Source organism: Papio anubis, chromosome 12 (genome assembly GCF_008728515.1).
Source record: "Papio anubis isolate 15944 chromosome 12, Panubis1.0, whole genome shotgun sequence".
In the NCBI taxonomy this organism is placed as follows: domain Eukaryota; kingdom Metazoa; phylum Chordata; class Mammalia; order Primates; family Cercopithecidae; genus Papio; species Papio anubis.
Window position 1 is genome coordinate 117,792,185 of NC_044987.1, and position 24,470 is coordinate 117,816,654.

Sequence of the window (24,470 nt, forward strand, 5' to 3'; positions counted from 1 at the left end):
ATTCTCTCTGAGATATTTGAAGTGCTTTAATCATTTGGCTCCATCATACCCAAATATGTGCACAGCAGATTCATATACTCCCTGTGTTTTTATGTTTGGAGTTCGTGATGAGCAAAAGTTGGTGTTTTAATTATATCCAAAGACCTCTATGTTTTGACGAAGTCCCCAAACTAAAAATTGGCAAGGATTTAGGTAGAGTGAATTTAGAGAACATAGGACACGTTTTTGTACTGACTTTGAAAAATTTGACTTTGTTTCATTTTTTGCCCACTTCTCCAGGGGGGAGAATGTATTTAAAAGTGTTGATGCTTCTTTCCCATCATTGACAAGATAGTTTATAGAAGAGGAGATGTAGAATGATCTGAATGTGTGCCTGTATTAATCACCAGGAGTTTCTGCAGTTCGGGGCGAAAGCTGAGAGTGGGTGTTTCTAACTAACCCTAGGTTTTGTTGATGCTGGGGGTCCTCAGTGGGACCATACTTTGAGGATCAAGGAGTAAGTCTCTACCTTTCACTCATCACTAATATGGGCCTCAGACTTTAACACTCATTTCACACTTCTGATTTCCCTTGGTAACCTAATCAGCCAAAGTAAACGCCAATTTGCTTTTTCCTGTAACAACAGTTAACAAAACAAAAATTTTATTATGAAAGAAGATAATATCTCAGAAACTGTTTGTACCAAAACAAGAGTGTACTTTACTTACAGTGTATCTAGCTTGGCAAGAGTGTTATATACTTGTTGCTTTTTGCTGTATTTGTTTATATTCAGTGATTATTAGTATTCATTAATTCAGTAAATATTTGAGTGCCTACAATGTGCCAGACACTGAAGATATAGTACTAGACAAGATTGGCAAAAATTTCTGCTTCAATGGAGATGGATAAACAAATGAGTAAGGTCTCAATATGTGTCATACACAGTCATGGACTGCATAATGTTTCGGTCAGCAGTAGACCACATATATGACAGTGGTCTCGTAAGATTAGAGTACTTGATTTTACTGCACATTTTTTATGGTGTAGATAACACACATACCACCGTGCTCCGGTTGCCTCAGTATTCAGTGCAGTACTGTGCTGTGCAGGTGTGTAGCCTAGGAGCAGTTGGCTCTACTGGATAGCCTAGGTCTGCAGTAGGCTCACCACCTGAACTCCATGATGTTTGCATGATGACAGAATTGCCTTTGTCAGAATGTATCCTTGTTGTGAAACAATGCTTGACTCTGCATGTTTCAGATGATAAGTGCTAAGGAGCCAACACATGGGAGGGAGTTAGGGAGTCTTTGGGGCAGGTGTACAATTTAAAATCTGGTGTCAAGGAAAATCTCACTGGGAAGGTGCATTTGTGGAGTGGGGAGGGAAGGACGAAATGCAGAGGACCAGAATGTGGGTTGTTCCCAGTGTGTGCAGGGACTGGCATGTTGTCCTGTGTGGATGTAGCAGTAAGCAAAGGAGAGAACAAAAAGACTGGAGGCCAGAGGCGCTGAACAGCCAAATTTTCTACAGCTGTTTAGTCTATGGTGAGCAGCTTATTTTTTGATCTAATGAGAATTTGTTAGGTTTTGAACTAAACAGTGCCATACCTTGATGTATGTTTTTAAAAGATGGCTATGGCTGTTGGGTTGAGAACAGACTGCTCAGTGGGGCAAGAGCTAGGAGGAGGGAGACTGGGGAACTGCCAGCTGTGACATTAGTGTAGGCAAGGAGAGTGCTGACTTGCACTGGGGAGCTGATAACAGACTTGATGAGGGGCAATGGGTCTAGAGAGGGATTTTAGGCTCCATTTTGAAGCTAGAGGGGACATGGTGGGTGGGCTGGAGGAAACAAGATGACCAAGGTTTTTAGCTGAAGAAGAGTGAAGGTGGCAATTACTGAGCTGGAGGTGCCTCAAAAGGAGCGTGTTTGGAAGTGTAGATCAGGAACTCAGTTTTGTGTACGTCTGAGTAATGAACTGATGGGATTCCGATTAGCAAGTTTCCCCCATGGGTAAATAATCTTTTTAGCTCATTTTGTTAATAATGATTTTTCAGACACAGATGGTATAGGTAGAATCAGGCTCACATCTTCCATTAATGCAATTGCGAAGATGTGTGTGCATTGTGTTGTTATTAGTAAGTTGCTAAAACTAGTTTCATTTTGGAGAAAAAGCATTTTAAAATATCTTCTAGTATTGCTTTGAGGATCCAGTTTAAGTAGAACATGTGAAGGGGAGGTCACAATGTCTGGCACATAGTAGTTCAATAAAAGTTAGTTTCTTTCTCATCTTTAATTAAAGAGTGTTAAAATCTTATTTTGTAGGAAAAAGCAAAAGTATGAATGAGGATACATTGAATCCTATTTTAACTTAGACAGCAAGACCTGGCTAAGAGTCGCCAACTCTGTTTTGTCCTATTTTGTTCAGTTCTTTGCGTGGCTTTCTATTTCTGTGCTCTACCATGAGGTTGCACCCCTAAAACACACTGGCCTAGCATGATGTGTGTGCTGGCTTGCCAGCCAAGTGGCCCAAAGCTCCTGAGTGCACTGCAGTACAACCACTTGACCTGCACTTGAACATAGTCCTGTGAGATGCCAGCTGCCATGACCAAGCAGTATTCCCACTTCTCTTCTGCATTCTGGCAAGGCTTTCCTGGAACATCCCCATGCCCACATCTTTACCCGGTAACTCACTAAAGCCATTCTTGACTCAAGCAGGTGCCCTTCATTGATCACAGAATCTACCTTTGATTTCATCAGGCCAGATTCACAAACAGAATGGGAGTGCTTTATCTATACCTTCGAGAGAATGGAGAGTGAAATAACTGGAAACACTGGGTTATTACAGCTTAATTTCATCCAGGCTTGGTGTCTTTACCAAAGATGGTTGGGGAAAGAGAAGGGAGATTCATCTTACTCAGGCAGTGATTTGCTCAGAATTTTACAAGCCATACCCTGTACAGACCTATTTGAATTCTACTGTGGGTTTATTGAACCAATGTTGGAACAACTTTGCAAAACAGACCAGGCCAGTTAGGTACAGCTTCATGAGTTGGCAAGTAGCAGCAGCCCGTGTCTTCCCTAAGATGACATTCCCTGCCCAAAACACTTCTGTGAAAAGTACAGGATAAACAACTCAGAGAATACAGCGTAAGATACCCGCAGAAATACAGTACTTCTTTCTAGAATTTTACAGATGGTCCATGTTTGTCCCTTGCCATATAGCTAATCACTATTATTAGTGCTGTACTTAATTATTTATCTTGATTTCTAATTGTTAATGCTTCCCCCCCATATTGTGTGACATTTGTAATTAATAAAAATCACTTAACGATGAATTGGTGAGCAGTTCATGTTTGTGTTTTTACTTAATACTTACTTAAAAGGGGGCACATTTTTAGGGGTAGATGATTTGGGGTCTTTTGTGAGTGGGATGCTATCGACTCAAGTCACATTTAGTACTATTGGACAGTGGTTTTCTTAATGTGGGCAGGAAGTCCAAGAATTTGAAATGGTTATATTTAAACCTGACCTTTTGAGTGGCGCACTGGTAATCCCTGGGGATTGCAGTTTGACCCTGCAGGCCCTGTACACAGAAAGGGTTTCTATGTTTCATCTGGGCCATTACTTCTGTCTTGTCTTTTGTAAACATTTAATTGGAGGTGATTATCAAAATCACTAAAATGGAGTAACTCACCTCTCTTCTTGTCTGTTTTCTGGCGATGTCAGTAGTGAGGAGTGGAATAACTAGAAGGGAGCGGCAGGGCAGCAGCCTGGCCCGAGGGAAGGAAGGGTGCCCTTGACACATTGGGCGGGTTTGGCAGTTTAACTGTGACTGACTTTGTTTTTTCTGTTACACATTGAGAGAAAAACTAAATGTGATTTTTCCATAAAAATGCTGATACAAATGTCCAAAACGTTTCTATGTTAAATAGTCTTTTACATTTTTATGCATATAGGTTACAACCTGCCATATTCATTCATCCAGTGATGATGAAATTGACTTTAAAGAAACGGGTTTCTCACAGGATTCTTCTTTGCAGCAAGTGAGTCACGCCTAAAGCTTTGCTTTTTGTTTTTATTTTAAATGCTTAGTTTAGTTGCCTTTTATGAATCAGCTTCAGAGTCAGATTATGTATTAGAATGTGATTTGGGGTTACTTATTAGTTAGGCCAAAGCGTTTAAAATAGGAAGTGCTGGGTACATGAAAGATAGATTTATATTGATTATGTTTCAAGGGATTGTTCCATACCTGATAACAGTGATGAGTCAAGTACATTTTCAGAAAATTTGAATGAACTGAATAGTTAAGGCATCTCACACATGCTTGTTACGCAGACCTTTACAGTAGTTGAGTTGTTGCTTAAAGATTTGTGTAGTAGAGATCTGCCGGTAAAAATAATAGAAATAAGACGTTAAAATGTAAGTAAAAGTAAACTGTCACCATTACCCCTGATGTAAGTTCTATTATAGTTACATCTAAAGTAAATTTTTAGTTGAAGTAATTCATTGCAACCCCTCTCTGCCTGTCCCTGAATTTTTCATCTCCCTTTATCACCTACTTATAATCTTTGTGGGGGAAAGCCTCAATATGAATAATAAATGTACTCATTTATCATCCATTGTTAGTTCTTGGAGAAGTGACAAATGATTTTACTTCTCTACTAGGTATGGGAGTTAAAAACAGAAGCCTTTTTGCAGGCTATCAGCTTTTCATATGGAGAAGTTTTCCTTAGCCAGGACCAGAATGCCTTGGCTTACATGTTGCTTTCGTGCAGCGATAGAATTGACGGGGACACCTTCCCACCCAGCACGGAATGTTGTTGCTTGGCTTCTTTTTTTTAGTCTCTAAGCTTCGTCTTAGATGAAGCTTCACATGCCTATGCTGGCCCTGTCTTTTGGCTTCCAAGTCTTACACCTGTCATACTCCAGTATTGGTTGAGCTAAAGCAATTGTTTGATTTTAATACTAAGGCAGTTTAGGATTCATCTTTCCCAGATAGGTCTGAAGTGTAGCATTTCAGCATTTGGCTGGCTTCTCTGTTGATTCTTGACACTTCCTGCCCTTTGACAGCGGATTTCCAGAGGTTAGGGTCAGGAAGTAGCCAGTCCATGGGGGCACTGTTGAGCAACAGTGCCTTCTCAAAGAGTGCAGCTCTCACTACTTCCTGCCTTGGCTTGCTATTAGGCTGCATGGGCCATGGCGGTGGCCCACCATGGCTCATTGTGAGCCCTCGTGCCTACAAGCATCCCTTTTCCCAGAGCGCTCTGGAATTGTCCCAGGAAGCACCTTGACAATGGGCTCTCCCTCCACTGAAGCACCTGTAGAGTACTGAAATAGTCCACCCAGTTGGCCGTGAACCTGAGTGCTATACATTGGTCCACCCCTAGAATGAAGCTTGATGATATCAAATGTATATTATCAAGGTAATTTTGTACCTGTTGAAATACAGCTTTAAGAAAAAGAACACCTTACTAGTAATAATAATAAACTTGGAACTTTGGGCTGTCAATTTAGTCTAGATTTGGTTAAATTTAGGCATTTGGAAAGTGGATTCCTTTATTTCTCGCGATATCTGGTACCAGGGTCATACCTGTTCTGGGGAGAGTTTCCTTACATTATTTTGTTTGTTTGACCGACAGCTCACGTGCATACGAAGCAATTTCATTCACAAAACTAACTTACAACAGCCCTTGCCAAGCTCTTAGTCTTGCGAAATTTACCCACTTCATATGAACCTTTCAGAGTGGAAGAATAATTACTCTTCTCTGATTGACAAGCTTCCAGTACATTTTTCTTTGCATGTTTAAACCAATCTGTATCATTTTGAAAATAAATGCGCTCCAAAGCACTTCTTAAAATTTTGAGAATGCAAAAAAAGTCTTGGTTAGTTTATTAGAGTTTCGTCATAGTCTCCATTAAGATCGGAATATTAGTTTGTAGACTTGAACTTCAAGTTCTTGTTCACGTTTGAGGTTGGGCATCGTGTTGATAAAGTCCCCAAATGTAGAGAGCTCAGGGCAGATCATTTAACCAGGTAACCCAGCCATGTCACCAGTGGGGAGTGCCTCCAGGCGTTTGTGCCCTGCCCATTTGTTTCTCCCTTTAGCCTCGTCTGGTCTCCTCAAGTCTAGTGTTTGACTCCCCACCTCCCTGATTCTGCCTTATAGAAGTTTGGAAAGTGAGGCCCCCAGGAATGTCTGGAGAATTCAGACTGACTGCCGCATATGGGCTCTGAAGCACTGATCTCCTCATTTCCCACTACCTCACATCACATACGGGCGTGCTGGTCGGCAGTCAGGCCTCATTTAGTTGACCAGTAGTTTCTGTTGCCTGGGTGGCATTACTGTTAAGAGATTTACTTAATAAAGTGATTGGCTCACTTCTCAGTGACTTGAACAGTTTCTGACTTTGACCAGGATGACAGTACTAGGAAAGTGTGCTTTTTAAAAGTAGTTATACAGCCATGTTGTGCTTTCCAGATACAAGTTTCTCAGAGTTCAAAGCACTTTTTATATACCTTTAAATATAATACAGTAACAGTCTTCACTTACGTATATTTGTAAGCTGTGGTAGCTTTATTAGTAAAAATGAGATTTGATATGTGAAGTTCTTTGCTAGAAGCTGTAATAGACTTAGAACTAATGAGGATTACATTTGATCACTTTTCTTTTTTCTGTGCATTATTGCATGGAAGTTACTAGTGTCTGTGTCAGTTGCTATGTATCTCTCCAGATGGATTAATAGATAAATACATATTTGTATATGTATTCTGTATGTACATGTATGTATGTATACATTTGTATTTAGTATTTGTTTTCTATTTTTGAAGCATTTAAAATATAACAACATTTTGGGGAGTATTGCTTCCCCTTTACACCCAGGAGAATCACATTAGGATCACTGGAGGTATAAAAATTTTGAGAGTTAGCTGCGATGGCTTGCACCTGGAGTCTGGCTACTCTGGAGGCTGAGGTAGGAGGATTGCTAGGTGGTAGGAGTCTAGGAGTTTGAGTCCAGCCTGGGCAACATAGCGGACCCTGTCTCTTAAAAAAAAATTTTTTTTTTTGAGGGGAAAAATAAAACAATTGGGAGGGACCTTTTCCCTTGCATGACCAAATTTCTGATCTGTAGATAAACTCAGAGCATGGTTCATGCTGCTTACTCAACAGAATCACTTCATGGTTCTTTACCAGATCTTTGAAGTACTGAGCATCTGTTTTGCCTCATAAAAGATAAAGCTGCAATTCAGAGGAACTGATTTCTTTTTGATGTAATTAATATTAATGCTGGCTGTCATATTGTCCATCCATAGGCCCAGAACTCAGCCCAGCAGCCCAGGACTTGTCCCTACCCTTCTGCTTTCAGCCAGACCCCCATGCTCAGCCTTGGTTTGCACTCCATGCCTTACCAAGTGGCCATTCCACAGCCAGTCGCTCGCTGCCCCCTGCTCCCTGCCCCCCTGTGCTCATCTAATATCACCTCTGGGGGCAGGAAAGGGGACAGCATGGAAGTGGGAGTGAGCAGAGGGGCAGTGGGTGTGCCGTTGTCTTGCATGAGCAACAAGGGAGGTTTTGGGTTTTCTCTGTCTAGTCAAACTAGACATACAGAGCTTTTTTCCAGACCTAAGCAGTATAGCTACCTTCCAAAGCCTAATATAAGGTTTATTTTTAAAGTATCTACAATAATTATCCATGCCATAATTCCCTGCCACCAGAATAAGTAGTCAGGAATTAATGATAGAGGCATTTCTGCAGTGTACATCTGCAAAGTGGAATCTGTAGGCTCTGCCCATCTGTGGAACCAAGGAGAAGGTGGTTTAATTCAGTTACAGCTGCCTCCTTCCCAGCAAGTGCCAGTGGGAGTGATGCCTTCAGTTGAGCCAGCAGCCGCCTCTCTGCCCCCCATGGGCTCACCCTTAGAAAACGGCAGTCTCATCTGTATGCAGCTCTAGTCACTGTATTTATTGTTTGGGTTAGAATGAGGAGGTGGCACTAGTTCGTCTTCATATGTTCTTTACTCCTTCTGATTAATGCTTAAGAACATACTTGCTGATTTCACTTGCTTCTTTGGGCCTGCTTGTTTTAAATTAGAATATCAGCATTTTCCTGGGGTCCTTTATAACACCGCCCCCTCCTCCATTTTTCAACTAAAAACCCAAGCAAGTCTGGTACTCTCTAGATTTGATGTAAGGAAACAGAACTGGCTCCTCTGTGGGTCTTCTAGTGTTAGAGACTTTTCAGAGTGATTTTGGATGAGTAGTCAAACATTTACCCTCTTCTTAAGGTAGGTAGGATAGAAATTATTTTCGTTTTATATTCTTCCCAGCCTCTAAGACTTAATTTTTTAAAAAAAGAAATGAAATGTCCCTGAACACTTTGTTTCTAGGATTATGCTTGTGTTGATCAGTTGGTTTTCCTCTGGTTTGCTGTAGTAGACTGGGGTGGAGGAGGTGGCAAGGAGGGAGGGGGTGGTCACCACTTGTTGGATCTTAGGATAAAGTTGGTTGTGTCCAGAGGTGACTGATACACCTTATAATTTCAGACTGTTCCATGTAATGTGATCACTTCAAGCTAGGCTTAATCCAAACCTCTCTCTAAAGATAATTCACAGTAGAGGACAGAGTGGTCACATAATGTTTCTTACAGTGACATGTGCATTAGAATGATTTGTAGACCAAATTTCAAACGTTTCCTTTTTTGGCAAATTGTGTCTGAAATTATTTGATTTTTCTTTTAGAAAAACACACCAACTTTTAAAGCCCTATGGCTATGTAAATAAGATGATTTCTGGAACACAAATGGGCAAATAGTATGTAGAATATCATTAGAATCATTATATCACTGTCACTGGTCCTGGGGTTGCCAGGCCTTTTCTGATTATCAGATGCAACAAATGACGTCCAATTTTATTGACCAGTTCGGCTTCAACGATGAGAAGTTTGCAGATCAAGATGACATTGGCAAGTGAGTATATTTTTCTGTTTTCACTCTTGCTCTTGCACAACCTTGATCTTGGCAGATGTATATGTGATTCTGCGGGTTTCTTAGTCTTGAGCATTCGTGAGTGGGAGGAACCTGCTGTCTCCACAGTGTTCCTCTAGTTCTAGCAGATTGACCCTGAGACTGGATAATTAGGACTTGAAATAACACTCCAGTGGCCTTGTGCGGTGGCTCACACCTGTAATCCCAGCACTTTGGGAGGCTGATGCAGGCGGATCACTTGAGGTCAGGAGTTCAAGACCAGCCTGGCCAACATGGCAAAACCCCGTCTTTACCAAAAATATAAAAAATTAGCCAGTTGGGCCGGGCGCGGTGGCTCAAGCCTGTAATCCCAGCACTTTGGGAGGCCGAGACAGGCGGATCACAAGGTCAGGAGATCGAGACCATCCTGGCTAACACGGAACGCCGTCTCTACTAAAACATACAAAAAAAACTAGCCGGGTGAGGTGACGGGCGCCTGTAGTCCCAGCTACGTGGGAGGCTGAGGCAGGAGAATGGCGTGAACCCGGGAGGCGGAGCTTGCAGTGAGCTGAGATCCGGCCACTGCACTCTAGCCTGGGCGACAAAGCGAGACTCCGTCTCAAAAAAAAAAACAAACAAAAAAAATTAGCCAGTTATGGTGGCGGGCACCTGTAATCCCAGCTACTCGGGAAGCTGAGGCAGGAGAATCACTTGAACCCAGGAGGCAGAGGTTGTAGTAAGCTGAGATGTTGTGCCATTGTGTTCCAGCCTGGGCGACAGAGCCAAAAAAAAAAAACAAAAAAACAAAAAAACAAATATCCCTGCAAAGAAAGCAGCATTCACCTGTAGGGTTTCTCCTCTTTCTCAGAAGCCTGTTTTTATTAGATTACACTTTTAGGAATTCAAGTCACCGTTCTTAATTTTAGCTTTTAATGTTAAATAGTGTTATCTAAAGTCCTTAATGCTGGCCAGGCGCAGTGGCTCACACCTGTAATCCCAGCACTTTGGGAGGCCGAGGCAGGCAGATCACTTGAGGTCAGGAGTTCAAGACCAGCCTGGCCAATGTGGCAAAACCCCGTCTCTACTAAAAATACAAAAAGAATAGCCAGACTGGGTGTGTGTGCCTGTAGTCCAAGCTTCTGAGGAGGCTGAGGTGGGAGAATCACTTGAACTTGGGAGGCAGAGGTTGCACTGAGCCAGGATCGCACCACTGCACTCCACTCTGGGCAACACAGGAAGACACTGTCTCAATAATAACAATAACCATAACAATAAAGTTATTAATCCCTGTGTTTTTAACTGGGGCATCACATTCCAGTAGATGACCAGGTTGGCAGGAACAGCTCTGCCCTATGTGTATTCTCTTCTCTAGGTGACTCATCATAAGGTAGATTTGGGTGTTTTGCAAGAGCCAGACACTCTAACCACTCATTCTGCAGTCAGGGTAAGAAGCAGAGAAATGAGAATTATTGATACTGTACAGAATTAACAAGTAGAAAATGTGTAGGTGGTTAACAGAAATGAAAACAGGTGGTCTAGCATCTGACATTGGGATGGAAGATTTATAAACAAAATATTTTGAGATAGATATTATAGCTTATTGACAGAGTTTAAGAAAAAATAGGAAGGCAGCTGGTACTTGAATATTGGATGATGACTGTCACAGGAGACACGATTATGCCATAGACACCCAGTATCTGTTGTGGTCTTTGGAAGCAGTAAATCCTCAATAATTTGTTGAGCCACAGCCAGTGGAGGCTGTTGTTTGTCACAAATTGCAGTTTGCAGTATGTGGGAAGCCAAAATATTTTTACAGCACACTCTTAATTGTGCTATAAACATGCCGTATGGGCACAGTGGAATGGAGGTGCCCCTGTAAACAGCAGCAGTTGAAGGCTGTTACCTGCCTTGAGAATTGGTTCATTTTAACCGAAAAAGAGCAAGAACACAAGATGTTCTGTCCATACCCCAGGAACATTCTACTGAGGCCAGGATCCACCGCCTTCACACCACACGCTGCAGGTCCCTGTTTGGTGTCTTGATGTTCACGTGCCTGGACTCTTGCTTCATCTTCCTAGTTAGGATCTATAATCTCTTTACAGTCTGTATTGCATGCTTGGACTAGTGATTTAGTAGAACGGACCTTTTAAGAATCATAAGATAGCCCCTCCTCCTCAAACTTACATTTAATAAGCAATGAATTCTTTTACTCCCCGCTTGCTTTTCTAGATGATACCTTGTTATAGCATAAGATTTCGTGGATGTCTGTATTTTGTGTATGAGTTTGACTATCCCTGGAGAAAATTCAGTGTCTGACAGCTTTTGTATACTTCATGTTTTGACTTGGTTCTTTGCAAATAACCTTTTTCTTGGTTATATTAGTATGGCCCATGGAACCATGGTTGTTACCATAGATGTTAAAAATCTTTTATAGGAAGGATTCGAGGGTGTCCCAAAGGCTTTATGTCTCAGAAGGCTTCCATTGCAGCCCTCCTATCCTACATAAATTCATTAATACCAAGGGAGCTGGCATCATTTAATATAAGAAGGCTGTTTCTGTTTGTTTTTTATTTGTAGAGATTTCGATAGTAGTGTAAATATTTTAAATTTGGAAACTTTCATAAATATGGTTTCTGTGAGCTGATAGTAATTAATGCTTCCTACACTTCTATTTTTTTTTCACAGTGTTTCTTTTGATCGAGTATCAGACATCAACTTTACTCTCAATACAAATGAAAGTGTAAGTATAAACCCTCTGTTGTGAGTGGTGTGGTGCATGAGAGGTTAAAAATTGGGTTAGTCCATGTGTGGATGCCACATGCTGGGACCCCTGTGCTCTAGAGCCCTAATCCTAAATTGGTGTTACATACTTCACTCTGTCCCACAACCTGCCTGGCACCTGTGGGTGTGTGATTTTTGCAGCCCTAGTTATGACTTGATGGAGCTAATAAAACCAGGGTCACTTGTGATTGCAGCATAGACAGTTGACTTCAAAGAGAAGGCTGCAGTTTGACGCCAACTCACTGCCTTTGACTCCTTTGTATTGCCAGGAGAGAAATGTGGACTGGGTCAGGGCAAGCCCCTCATTACTAGGCATTTCTGTGGAAGCACCGAGACAGTCATGTCATCTGAATGGGGACAGTTTATTGATTTTATGTTGACTAGCATGAGAGACCACTGGCTTATTTGCTGATGGAGTAAGGTAGGAACTGCTGATTTGAGCCATTGAAGGTCATCACTGCTCAGCTGGACTAGTAAAAGCAAACAAGTACGATTGCTTTTCCTTGCTAGGACAGACCTCGGACCGCATCTCCAGGACAGGGGAGGCTCCTGGGATTACAACGATGTTTTGACGAGATGAAAGAGGATATGGTTTATGCTTCTTTTTGCTAGTCTTTTTAGGGAAACCCAGACTTTTTTAGGGGAATTCTTGCTGTGGACACAGAAACTAACGTTAGGTGTTTATATTTTATTTTGGTTTATGTGACAGGCACCATTTTGTAAAGCAGTGAAAAAATGCAGTTTACATTGGTAATGCTTAAGAGAAGATAACTTGATTTTAAATTTGTTTTGTTGGTTTTTTTCTCTCATTTTTATTTAGGGAAATATTGCCTTGTTTGAAGCATGTTGTAAGGAAAGAATACAACAGTTTGATGATGGTGGCTCTGATGAGGAAGATATATGGGAGGAAAAGCACATTGCATTCACACCAGAATCCCAAAGACGATCCAGGTGAAAGATAGTTGGTTATAGTTGTAATTATAGCCAACCTATAAAGAAAATGATTATCATGAGACGTACATTGTGTAATCACCAAACGTACATGTTTACCCCAGAAACCAGTGTTTTTTTGTCACGGCCAGAAATGCCCTTGGTGGGAGTTGGTGCTTCCAGTGTGACAGTGATCGGCTTGAAAATACTGCAGGTGTTTAGACACAGTTCATGAGATGCTGTGACCCAGCGTCTTCCGAAGGGGAAATGTGGCAGACAAGCATGGTCACGTAGTGCCTTTTACTAAATAAATGTTCCCTCACCAGTAATTACAACACCAGTTATGTGGTGTTTCTTGTAAAAGATGGAAAACTTCCCAAAGGAAGGGGAAATTGTTTTTAAAAGTTAATCTATTTGGGGAAGATAGGGTCATGTCAGTTGATACATCTGGGTCAATCCAGTCCTTTTTTTAATCACCCTTATCACAGGAACCTAAATAAATGTTGCTTCTGTACACAGACAGATCTTGTTACATGAGTATTCATTATCAGAATCTTCATATTTAAGAGAGAGGAGTATTTGATCAGTGGCTGAACTTTCATTTTTATTTCATTTATTGTTACTCATTTTATTCATTTACTTAAAATAAGTAATGTTTTCACATGGCCTAAAATTCAAAGGGAATCAAAGAGTATGCATTGAAAAGTAAAACTGTCTCATCCCTTCTCCCAGCCATCCAGTCCTCTTGCCGGGGAGTCCTTCAGCATCACCTCTCGCTGCCAGTTACGTTGCCTCTTGTAGGAATGCTTGTTGCCACAGGTTATAGCAGACTCAGCAGTGGCTTGAGCAAGTGAAGCTGTGTTTGTCTCAGCAGTCCAGACTTGATAAGGGAGTTGAATGAGGCTGTTAGACCAGGCATCTTTTATTTATTCCTGCTCTCATCTTGTTGATTTATCTCCTATGATCACAAGATAGCTGCTATAGCTCCAGAGCCAGACAGCAAAAGAAAAATACCTTCATGGCATTTTTGTTTGTTCGTTTGGATAAAGTCCCACTCAGACTTGTTTGCCATCATTTACTGAGATTTTGGTTCTTAGGTTCAGTGGATTCACCAGTGGATTCCTTGCCCACAGCATGACTAATATGTGTGAGGACAGTAATACAGTATGGCCTCACAGAGCACCATGTGTGGAAGGCACAGAGAATTTAGTGTGTCGGGGAAGACAGTGTCCCGGGGGAGATGGCACCTGATACCCAGAGGGAACACTGATGACAGAAGGCAGCTTTTATTATTTAACAACTCTGTTGAGGCATACTTGACATAAACTGCATTTATTTCAGTTGTACAATGTGGAAATTTCAACATGTGTATACATCCATGAAACCAACATCATGAACTTAACCATCACCCCAAAAAGTCTTCCCATGATCTTTTGTATACCTTCCTCCTTCCTGTCCCCCACAACCATCTGTTTTTTGTTCCATTAGTTTGCTTTTTCTAGAGTTTTATATAAATGAAATCAATACATCATACTTTTTTTGTCTAGCTGCTTTCACTCAATTAATACGAGAGCTATCCATGTTGTCTAATGTTTTAGTCCATTTCTATTTTTTTGGGGGGTGGGGGCTGGGTAGTATTCCATTAAGAGGATACACTACAATGTGTTTATTCATTTTCCTATTGATGGATGTTTTGGTTGTTTTTGGTTTGAGGCGTATAATGTCACTTGAAGATAGATAGTGATGTTAAAGGTGCATACTGTAAATCCTAAAGTAGTCACTAAAATAACAAAGAGTTATTGTTAATAAGCCAACAAAGGAGATAAAATCAAATCATAAAATACAAAAGAAAACAGAAAAAGAACAAAGGGCAGCCTGGACAAACAAAACTACTGAGCAGCAGGATGATAGAGTTAGTCCTAAATAACCATGTGAAACAAATGATGCAGACACCCTCATTTAAAAGACAGAGATTGGCTGGGCACAGTGGCTGACACCTAGAATCCCAGCACTTTGGGCAGCCGAGGCAGGTGGCCTGCTTGAGGCCAGGAGTTTGAGACCAGCATAGGCAACATGGCAAAACCCTGTCTCTACAAAAAATACAAAAATTAGCTGGGCATGGTGGCATGTGCCTGCTGTGAGGTGAAGCAGGAGGATTACTGGGAAGTCGAGGCTACAGTGAGCCAAGATAAAAAACAAAAAAAGATGGTCAGATTGGATAAAAAATGAGGCCTAATTAATGCTGCCTATGGGAAATGATTTAAATACAAAGAAACAAGTACTATATAAAAACACAAAAAAGAAAAAGATATGTCAACACTAAGAAAAGCCAGAAGGTCTGTATTAATCTCAAAATAGATTTCAAAGGGAAGGGATAAAGAAAGTGATAGATATAATGATAAACGGGTCCATTCATTCTAAGAGGACATCGCAATTTTAAATGTCTACACAAGCTAATGACAAAGCTTCAGGATACACAGAGGAAAAACTGGTAGAGCTGTAAAGAGAAGTAGAGCAGTCCACAATGATAGCCAATATTTTAACACCCCTCTCTCAGTAACTGATGAAATGGTAGGTACAAATCAGTAAGGCTGTGGAGCACTTGAACACCACCATCAACTAACTTGTCCTCCTTGCACGTTTATAAAGAATCCTGCCCAACAACCACAGAATGTACATTCAAGTGTGTGAAATATTTACCAAGATAGACCATAAAGCAAGTCTCAGATTTCAAAGGGTTCAAGTCATTTTCTGACCAAAATGGAATGAAATTAGTAATCAGTAACATAAAGACTTTTGGTAAATCCCCCAGCATTTTTTTTTTTTTTTTTTTTTTTGAGACGGGGTCTCGCTCTGTCACCCAGGCTGGAGTGCAGTGGTGTGATCTTGGCACGCTGCAACCTCCACCTCCCAGGTTCCAGTGATTCTCCTGCCTCAGCCTCCCAAGTAGCTGGGATTACAGGCGCCCACCACCAGACCTGGCTAATTTTTGTATTTTTAGTAGAGACAGGGTTTTACCACGTTGGCCAGACTGGTCTCAAACTCCTGACCTCAGGTGATCCGGCTAGGCGACAGAGCAAGACTCTGTCTGGAAAAAAAAAAAAAAAAGATGCTGGAATCTACAGAAAGACTACTAGAACAATTAAAATGACTTTAGCAAAGCTGCATGATACAAGAGCAATATAATTTTCCGTCTTCATACTGCAACGAACAGTTGAAATTGATAAACAAGCCGAGCATAGTGGTGCATGTCAGTAGTCCCAGCGGGTCGGGAGGCTGAGGCAGGAGGATCCCTTGAACCCAGGAGTTTGAGACTGCAGCACGCTATGATCACACCTGTAAATAGTCACTGCATTCTAGCCTGAGCAATATAGACCCCCATCTCTTAAAAAAGGGGGAGAGAGAGAGAGAGAAAGAAACTACTAAATAATACTATTCATAGTAGCACCAACACTATTAACTGTATTAAACATGACTGGGCAGGTGGCTCCTGCCTACAATCCCAGCACTTTTGGAGGCCAAGGCAGGAGGATCTCTTGAGCCCAGGAGTTCGAGACCAGCTCAAGGAACATAGGGAGACCCCATCTCTATTTTTTTAAAAAGGGAAAAAATTTAAATATGTAGGGACAGATCTGACAAAGGATGTCCAAGACTTGTATGCTGAAAAGCCTAAAGCATAGCTCTGAGATAAAGACAACTTGGTAAATGTTTGTAAGTAGGAAGACACAATATTGTAATACTAAGCTGCCAGCTCTCCCCAGGTTGAATCTATAGATTCAACACAAACAAAATCCTTCCAGCCTTTTTTGTAGCTATTAACAAGCTGCTTCTTAAATTCATATGGAAATGAAAAGGATCTAGAATAGCCAAAACGACTCTTATAGAGAACAACAAAATTGGAGGAGAAACACTACCTTATTTTAAAATTCAATAGTTAAAACAGTATGGTATGGGCAAGAAGGTAGGGCATAGATCAGTGGAACAGAATAGAGAGCCCATAAATACAGGCTTATACATATGTGGACAACTGACTCTTGATAGAGGCGAAAGGCGATTCAGTGGAGAAAGGATAGTCTTTTCAACAAATGGTGTGGAACAATCAGGCATCCATATTAAAAAAAGTGAACTGATCCATACCTCTTACTATAATACATTAACTCAAAATGGATCTTAGACCCAAATGTGAAACATTAAACTATAAAACTTCTACAAGAAAACTTAGAAAATCACTGTGACCTTGAGTTAAGCAAAGATTTCTTAGATGTATCACCAAAAGCACAATACAAAAAAATAATTTTTTTTTTTTTTTTTTGAGACGGAGTTTCGCTCTTATTGTCCAGGCTGGAGTGCAGTGGCATAATCTCAGCTTACTGCAACCTCTGCCTCCCGGGTTCAAGTGATTCTCTTGCCTCAGCCTCTGGAGTATCTGGGATTACAGGTACCCGCCACCACACCCGGCTAATTTTTGTATTTTTAGTAGAGATGGGGGTTTCGCCATGTTGGCCAGGCTGATCTCGAACTCCTGACCTCAGGTGGTCTGCCCGCCTCAGCTTCCCAAAGTGCTGAGATTACAGGCCTGAGCCACCACGCCCATCCATAAAATAATGTTAGTAAGCTGAACGTCATCAAAATTTAACATTTTCACTCTTCAAATGACACTTACAATAGAATGAAACGATAAACCACACACTGGGAGAAAACATTTGCAAATGACACGTTAGGTAAAAGACTTGTGTGTAGAGTTAAGAAATCTCTTTACTCAAGAAAAAGACAATCCAGTTTTTAAAAAGCACAAAAGTGTGAAAAGACAAGAAGATATAGGACGGCAAATAAGCATTTAAAAAGATGCTCAACCTCCTTGGTCATTAGGAAAGTATAAATGAACACCACAGTGAAATGGACATCTCCACCCCTGCGAGAAGGTGGTTCTTAGATTGTGGCCTCCACTTTAAGCAGAGCCCACGTGCTCCTGCGGTGGAGGCTTAGTGTGAGATTGGGCAGCACGTACACAAAGCTGAGTCTTCCCGGGCATCCTGACCACGTGGTGCTCAGGCAGATGTGATCCTGCTGAAGCACCACAGGATCTTTTGTTGCTGGGTGACTTAGAATTTTCTGGATTTAGCTGGTGGCTGATAAGCAACGTTAAATACTTTGGTCTTTTTTTTTTCTTAGCTCGGGGAGTACAGACAGTGAGGAAAGTACAGACTCTGAAGAAGAAGATGGAGCAAAGCAAGACTTGTTTGAATCCAGCAGTGCTAACATGGAGGATAAAATGGAGGTGGATCTGAGTGAACGTAAGTGGTTTCATTCTTCACATCAGCTGCCCTGTCTTGGAATTAGGTACTGTGAACATTTGGCAAAGGAGCAGTTCATAGCATCTGAGATGGTTTCTGAAGGAGTGGTTGGGTTGAAGCGTGTTGTCAAGTGAATTCCTCTTGGAGGTTTTAAGTTTCAGAGACAGCTTCAGGGAAGGAGCACAGCATGCATTTGTGGCTAAGGTACCTCTTCCTGGTAGGCAGTGAACGTCAGCTGTGTGGGTCTGGCTGGAGGACAGAGCCCGCTGCTAGGTCAGCCTCCTGGCTGTGTTGTCCGTGTGCTCTTGCAGAAGGAAAAGACCCTGCGTTGGTGGGAAGAGGAGGACGTGGTTGTGTTGTGTGGGTTTGTGAGTGGAATCAGCCAGGGGACGCAGCCTTAGCTTAACCAGCATTTCAGTGCGTTCGTAGTTGATTTCAGAAGCTCACAGCCTTGAAACTTGTCCAGCTGAGTGCTTGCTTATGCCCTGCTTCTTGCTAGGAAGACTTGAGTTAGCTGGCCTTTTAAAAATACTTTAAAAACTTCTAAAGGTTTGGTAAACAAACGTTCACATGAAGGAGCCTTATGGGCCGATAGCGAGGCTTGCCCCAAGCCTGGGCAGTGTCTGATTGCCCCGCAAGGCCTTTTTTGTGTTCAGTCCGAGAGGCTGAAGCCCAGCTAGGGTGGACCTTGTGGTCACTTCAGAGCTAGATGGGACCATCAGTCATCCAGCAAACTGCCACATATTGCAGATAAGGAAACTGGGGATGGGAGAAGAGAGAGCTTCTTTCTGCTGCCCCTTTTCCAGCCCATCCTCAGGAGGAGGAAGTGGACTTTTCTCCTTTTTTTGGTCTGTTTATAACCCGAGGATAAAAGCCTTTGGTTACTTGAGGGTGTGATTGAAGCAGCTTGCTTCTCTTTACCCTCTGTGTGCACGTCTCTGAGTTTGTGGGAGTGAGGGATAAAATTCAGTTTCAGTCAACATGCCTTTGTCAAGTTCCTACTGTATGCCAGGTGCTAGGCCTGTAACTGCGAATGGGCCACAGACTCTGCCTCCAGGGGCTTAGGGTCGGCTGGGGAAGCAGATGGGCAGCGCAGGGGAATGGGGACAGGGTGCTAGAAGAGGGGAGCCTTCCATTAGGCATCTTCGTAGAGGCAGGTGGGTGTGAGGCCGAGGGACTCGTAGGGATTTGCCCTTGCGAGAGAGAAAACAACTAATCGGAATGCCCAGAACGTGCTGTTTCACATGGCTCGGGGATGAGGTGGCAGGAGCTAAGGCCAGAGGCCAGATCAAGAGTTGTATTCTGAAGGTTGTAGGGAGCCCCTGAGGATTTGACTAAGAAGATCATTATTGGATCTGTTTCAAGACACTCACGGCAACAGTAAAAAAATGGACAAGAAAGCGCATAGTAGAGACAGGAGAACCATGAAGACATTGGATTGTTGTTACACATGAGAAATAACGAGAACTGCGAGATGGGCTCCAGGCAGCAGGGAGGTGTGAGGAGGAGACAGGGTAGATGCCCTGATCTGTTGGCTCTGGCATCTGTAGGGTGTTTTGTTGTTGTTGTTGTTGTTGTTGTTGTTGTTGTTTAATGTACAGTTCAAGGCTGGGTGCAGTGGCTCAGGCCTGTAATCCCAGCACTTTCTGGAGGCCAAGTTCGGCGGATCACTTAAGGCCAGGAATTTGAGACCACCCTGGCCAACAGGGTGAAACCCTGTCTCTACTAAAAATAAAAATTAAATTAAAAAAAAGTTGGACATGGTGGCAAACACCCATAGTCCCAGCTACTCGGGAGGCTGAAGCAGGAGAATCGCTTGAACTCAGGAGGTGGAGGTTGCAGTGAGCCAAGATCGTGCTATGCACTCCAGCCTGGGCAACAGCGAGACACCGTCTGGGGAAAAAAAAAAAGTACAGTTCAGTAGTATAGTCACACTGTTGTGTAACAGATCTTTAAAACTTTTTCGTCTTGAACTAAAACTCTGTACCCATTGAACAATTCCTCATTTCTACTTCCCCAGTCCCTAGCAGCCTCCATTCTACTTTCTGTTTCTCTGGGGTTGTCTAGTCTAGGGCTCTCATATAAATGGAATCATACAGTACTTGTCTTTGTGACTGGCTTGTTTTATTTTGCATAATGTCTTCAGAGTTCATCCCTGCTGTGGTGTATACAGGATTTCCTTCTGTTTGAAGGCTGAATGACGTTCTGGAATATTTGGTTCTTTTAGCAGGCTGGGTATGGTTAAATGACAGGGAGGTAAACAAACACGTGGCTGGATTGTGTGCCGCTGCTGCTGTGATTGTGGGCCTGGGTGTAGGAATAAGGAGGGAGGAAGTGAGCACCCTGGATGAGGTTCGCGTTTGCCTACCTCCTGGGGTTAAATTGGCCGGGAACCAGGCCTCCTGCTTCTCTGCTCCTTGGGAAAGACTGCTTTTGCATCTTCAGATCTCTGGAGGCACAAGTGGGTAGGGTTGGGGAAGATTCTCTCTCAGGGCTTCAGGGCTACAGGGCTGCCCCAGAGAGCCTCTGCCATTTCACCAGTCTCTGTGGCTTCTTTTGGAGGTTTTGTGGACGTTCAGAATGGTTTAAAATGTTAACATGGACTCTGAGGAGCTAATCTCCTCAAAGAGATTATCAAAGAGATAACAACAGAAAAGTCATTTGTATGTAATATAATTTAGTTGTAGAGTGGAACTCAGGTGGAATGGTTCCAGAGCTTTGCATACGGTGGGCAGGCACAAATATCTGTCAAGTTGACTTTTCGGAGGTTTCAGGTGAGATTTTCAAATGTTCAAGCATTTATTCCTTCTTAGTGTCAGTGGAGCCCTACGACACTCATACAGGTAAGTGGGCAAGAAGCATGGAGCGCACCCTAATTAAATACCTACTCTAGGCAGGCCTTCCTTTGATTTTTGCTAAGTGAATAGTCATTATGAAATCAAACAGATGAAGTCAAATACCTTGCTCAAAGTCACAGTCAAGCCTGTCTTTAAAATCAGAACATTTCTGTTCTACACAGGTACTTCTTAGTCAGTTGTGTCTGGGATAAGCCCTTACATCACTTATACCAGGTTCCCTAGCATTCCTTCTTGCAACCTGGAGATTCCTAATTATGATAATATCCCTGATGGAATGCAGTGGTTCCCATATCCGGCTTGTCCCCAAGCAAGGAATTGAGGATTCAGCACTCTGAAGGAAAAGCATGGTGTGCAGTTAGAGCAGATCCACAGAGACCTGACTTCATCAGAAGAGACACATGTCTGAGGAGGTGACATTTAAAGAGAGACCTGCAGATTAGACCCAAACTTGGCCAGCAGGCAGCATAACACGAAGAGCCCCACAGACTGCAAGTGTGCCCAAGCAAGTCCTGCCGCTTCAGCATGAGGCCAGACCTGGTTCTGTAGGACTTAGGAAGCCTAACTGTAACGCACTGCAGTGAGCCCGCAGAGTGCGCCAAGGGCGGCCAGACCTGGACTGGGAAGCAGTAAGGTTGTTTCTAGCTTATTGGAGTTGAATAACCAACATCTCTTTTTTTAGAAAAATAACCTTTTTACTTTTGAATAATTTAGATTTATAGAAACATTGCCAAGATAGTAAGTCCCCATATATCCTTCATTTAGCTTCCCCCAGTTTGAATATAGCCGTGGTACATTTGTCAAAACTAAGAAATTAACGTTAATCCCTCTTTGTGTACGTAGCTTTGAATCTCTGTGTAGTATTTCTTTTGGAACAGTTGTTAGAAATGGGAGGTTTGAGGCCGGGCGCGGTGGCTCACGCCTATAATCCCAGCACTTTGGGAGGCCGAGGCGGGCGGATCACGAGGTCAGGAGATCAAGACCATCCCGGCTCACACAGTGAAACCCTGTCTTTACTAAAAATACAAAAAAATTAGCCAGACGTGGTAGCAGGCACCTATAGTCCCAGCTACTCAGGAGGCTGAGGCAGGAGAATGGTGTGAACCTGGGAGGTGGAGCTTGCACTGAGCAGAGATTGCGCCACTGCATTCTAGCCTGGGCGATAGAAAGAGACTTGGTCTCAAAAAAAAAAAAAAAAAAAGACATGGGAGGTTTGAGAATGTGGGGGCTTGTTAGAGTGCCCACCCCGCCCTTGTTAGAGTGCCCTCCCTGCCTTCACTGGTGAGAGTGTCTTTCTCCCACAGCTCCGGTCTCTTTTGCTAATGTGTTTTTGATAAATACCTTGTGGGACATGAAACAACTAAAGCGTTTTCCAAATAAAATCTCTCCCCTCTTTTTAGCACCTAGCTGGTCAGCTAACTTTGATGTCCCAATGGAAACTACCCACGGTGCTCCACTGGACTCTGTGGGATCTGACGTCTGGAGCACAGAGGAGCCAATGCCAACGAAAGAGACAGGCTGGGCTTCTTTTTCAGAGTTCACGTCTTCCCTGAGGTGAGTGAACGTGTGCTGTCTCTACACCCTTCCACGGGCGACCTGGGAATGGTCAGGTGTTTGCTATTAATGTGTGTTCTTCACCTTGACTGACTTCCAGGTTGAATATACTGTCCTCAAAAAGATTAAACATTAGCATACTGACACAGCTCTGTGTTGTAAGAAACACAGTCACCATCTTCCTTTCCTTTCCTCCTGATTAATTGGAAATGGGAGTAGTTCTTGAACAAAGTAGCTTGGGAGGATGCAGTCCCAGGAAATTAGCAGGATACAGCAGAAGATGCATCTCCATGGGCTTTTCTGGCTTCACAGAGCTGTCAGGGCAGAATTGAGAACAAGAATGAGGTGAAGCCAAGAAATCCTGACAGGCACAGCACTTCTGTGTGGGGTGTGGCAAGAAAACGCAAAGTGGATCTTGAATTCAGTAGATAATATGAACCTATAGTTCACTTGCAGCTAGTTCAGTGCTGTAAATTAAGGGCTCCCAATCGGTAACTCAGAAGATAGGAAGAAAAACTGTTTTGGGCTGACAGTTACTGTCTTAGACAAACCAAAAAATAGGCTGAAACCCATGTTGCTTTGTAGTAACCATAGTAATAGCATTAAGTTACTGCTCAGAGGTACAAGTGAGATTTGTGAAAAATGTCTCCAAAATAATGAGTTATTTCATCTACCCTGCTTTTCAGTCCAGGACATACATTTCACCTCCTCCTTTTTTTGGTCTGTTTATAACCCGAGGATAAGAGCCTTTGGTTACCTGAGGGTGTGATTGAAGCAGCTTGCTTCTCTTTACCCTCTGTGTGCACGTGTCTGAGTTTGTGGGAGTGAGGGATAAAAGAGGAAGTGTAATGATCTCCCTCGCCACCACCCCTTACTGCTCAGGCGTTTGATGTTTTTTACTATGTTTCCACAATTCCAACAACAAATATCATTAAGAGGGCCAGTCTCTCCCAGGCAGTGTGGCTCAAAATAAGTAAAGGTTTTTGTAAAACCAGTCAACGCAATAAATACAGTTGCCATTGTACGATGTATGTCTTTGCTGTTCAAGCTCTGGGAGACTCCTAGTGATTATGGTGGGATGAGAGGTTGGGACATGATGAGCCTGTCTAGAATGCTCTACAAAGTCCATGTCTTACTGCCCTGCTGGCTTAACAGAACATTTCCCTGCCCATACTCATCTGCTCTTTCAAACAGCTAATGGCACTTAGATCCATGTGTCGTTGGAGTTGGTAACCCAGTGACTCTCACACAGATGCTAATGTCTCCTAACAGAAACTTCTTTGTAAAGGCTTATTGTGAATCATGGGGTAACTGAGGATCACTCCCTGCTGCTAATACCTGAATTGTCTCTCTTTTTTGAAAGCACAAAAGATTCTTTAAGGAGTAATTCTCCAGTGGAAATGGAAACCAGCACTGAACCTATGGACCCTCTGACTCCCAGTGTGGCTGCTCTGGCAGCGCAGCCAGAAGGTGCGTGCAGAGAGGCCTGGGCACACGGCAGGGTCACATGGCTGCTTTGCCAAACCAGACCTGACTCTCAGGCTCAGGGGCCAGTGGAGCCAAGGAAGTGAGATGGTAGGTCTGATGTCCACAGGGCAGCTGATGAAAGAAATTGTGCCTGCCCTTCTAGACGCACAGCATGCTGACTCTGGAAAGAGTAAGGGCTCTAAGTTACCAGGCATGCAGCATACAGATTAGGAAACTGGGGTCTAGAGGGAAGAAGGCCTGAGCCCATAGTACCCAGGGTGAATAAAACTGGAATTAGACGTGTGCAGCCAAGCCTGTGTGTAGTTGTTCCTTGGAGTTTGCTTTGCTCAAACACGTGGGTGTATCTGGGTTTGTTTAGAGCTATGGGACTGTTTATTTTCACTTCACCACTGTAAGCAGATTGAATAGTCCTGGGAATCTCTAAAGTTCCAGTGGGTTTTCCTGTTACTCTGCCTAGTCACATGTGTTCCTTGCACTGGCTCTGAACTGTTTTCACCTTGATGGACAGGGCTTTGGGAGGAGGGGGATGCTAGCAAAGGGAGTGTGATGGGAACTGAAAGGATGTGGAGGGCACGAATCTTGAGGTGGGCGCAAGGAGTGAGTTCTTAGAAAAAGAAATGAGGTGCAGG

The 24,470-nt window shown here is 42.8% G+C and overlaps 1 protein-coding gene across 26 annotated transcripts in view; it reads left to right on the plus strand.

The window, feature by feature from the left end:
- PPP6R3 (protein phosphatase 6 regulatory subunit 3) overlaps nucleotides 1-24,470 on the plus strand; it is a 160,987-nt gene that overhangs the window by 123,784 nt on the left and 12,733 nt on the right. For 12 of the 26 annotated variants that reach the window (XR_004177597.1, XM_017948183.3, XM_009185463.3 and 9 more), the window contains 7 exons: nucleotides 3,936-4,022; nucleotides 8,845-8,942; nucleotides 11,625-11,679; nucleotides 12,541-12,671; nucleotides 17,823-17,944; nucleotides 22,200-22,353; nucleotides 23,717-23,823. Coding sequence is in view for 25 of the 26 variants with exons in the window: in XM_017948183.3 (XP_017803672.1) it covers nucleotides 3,936-4,022; nucleotides 8,845-8,942; nucleotides 11,625-11,679; nucleotides 12,541-12,671; nucleotides 17,823-17,944; nucleotides 22,200-22,353; nucleotides 23,717-23,823 (754 nt within the window). In the remaining variant the exon portion in view is untranslated. The remainder of the gene's footprint in view (nucleotides 1-3,935; nucleotides 4,023-8,844; nucleotides 8,943-11,624; nucleotides 11,680-12,540; nucleotides 12,672-17,822; nucleotides 17,945-22,199; nucleotides 22,354-23,716; nucleotides 23,824-24,470) is intronic. The other 14 variants (XM_021925464.2, XM_009185472.3, XM_009185465.2 and 11 more) reach the window with 5 other exon arrangements.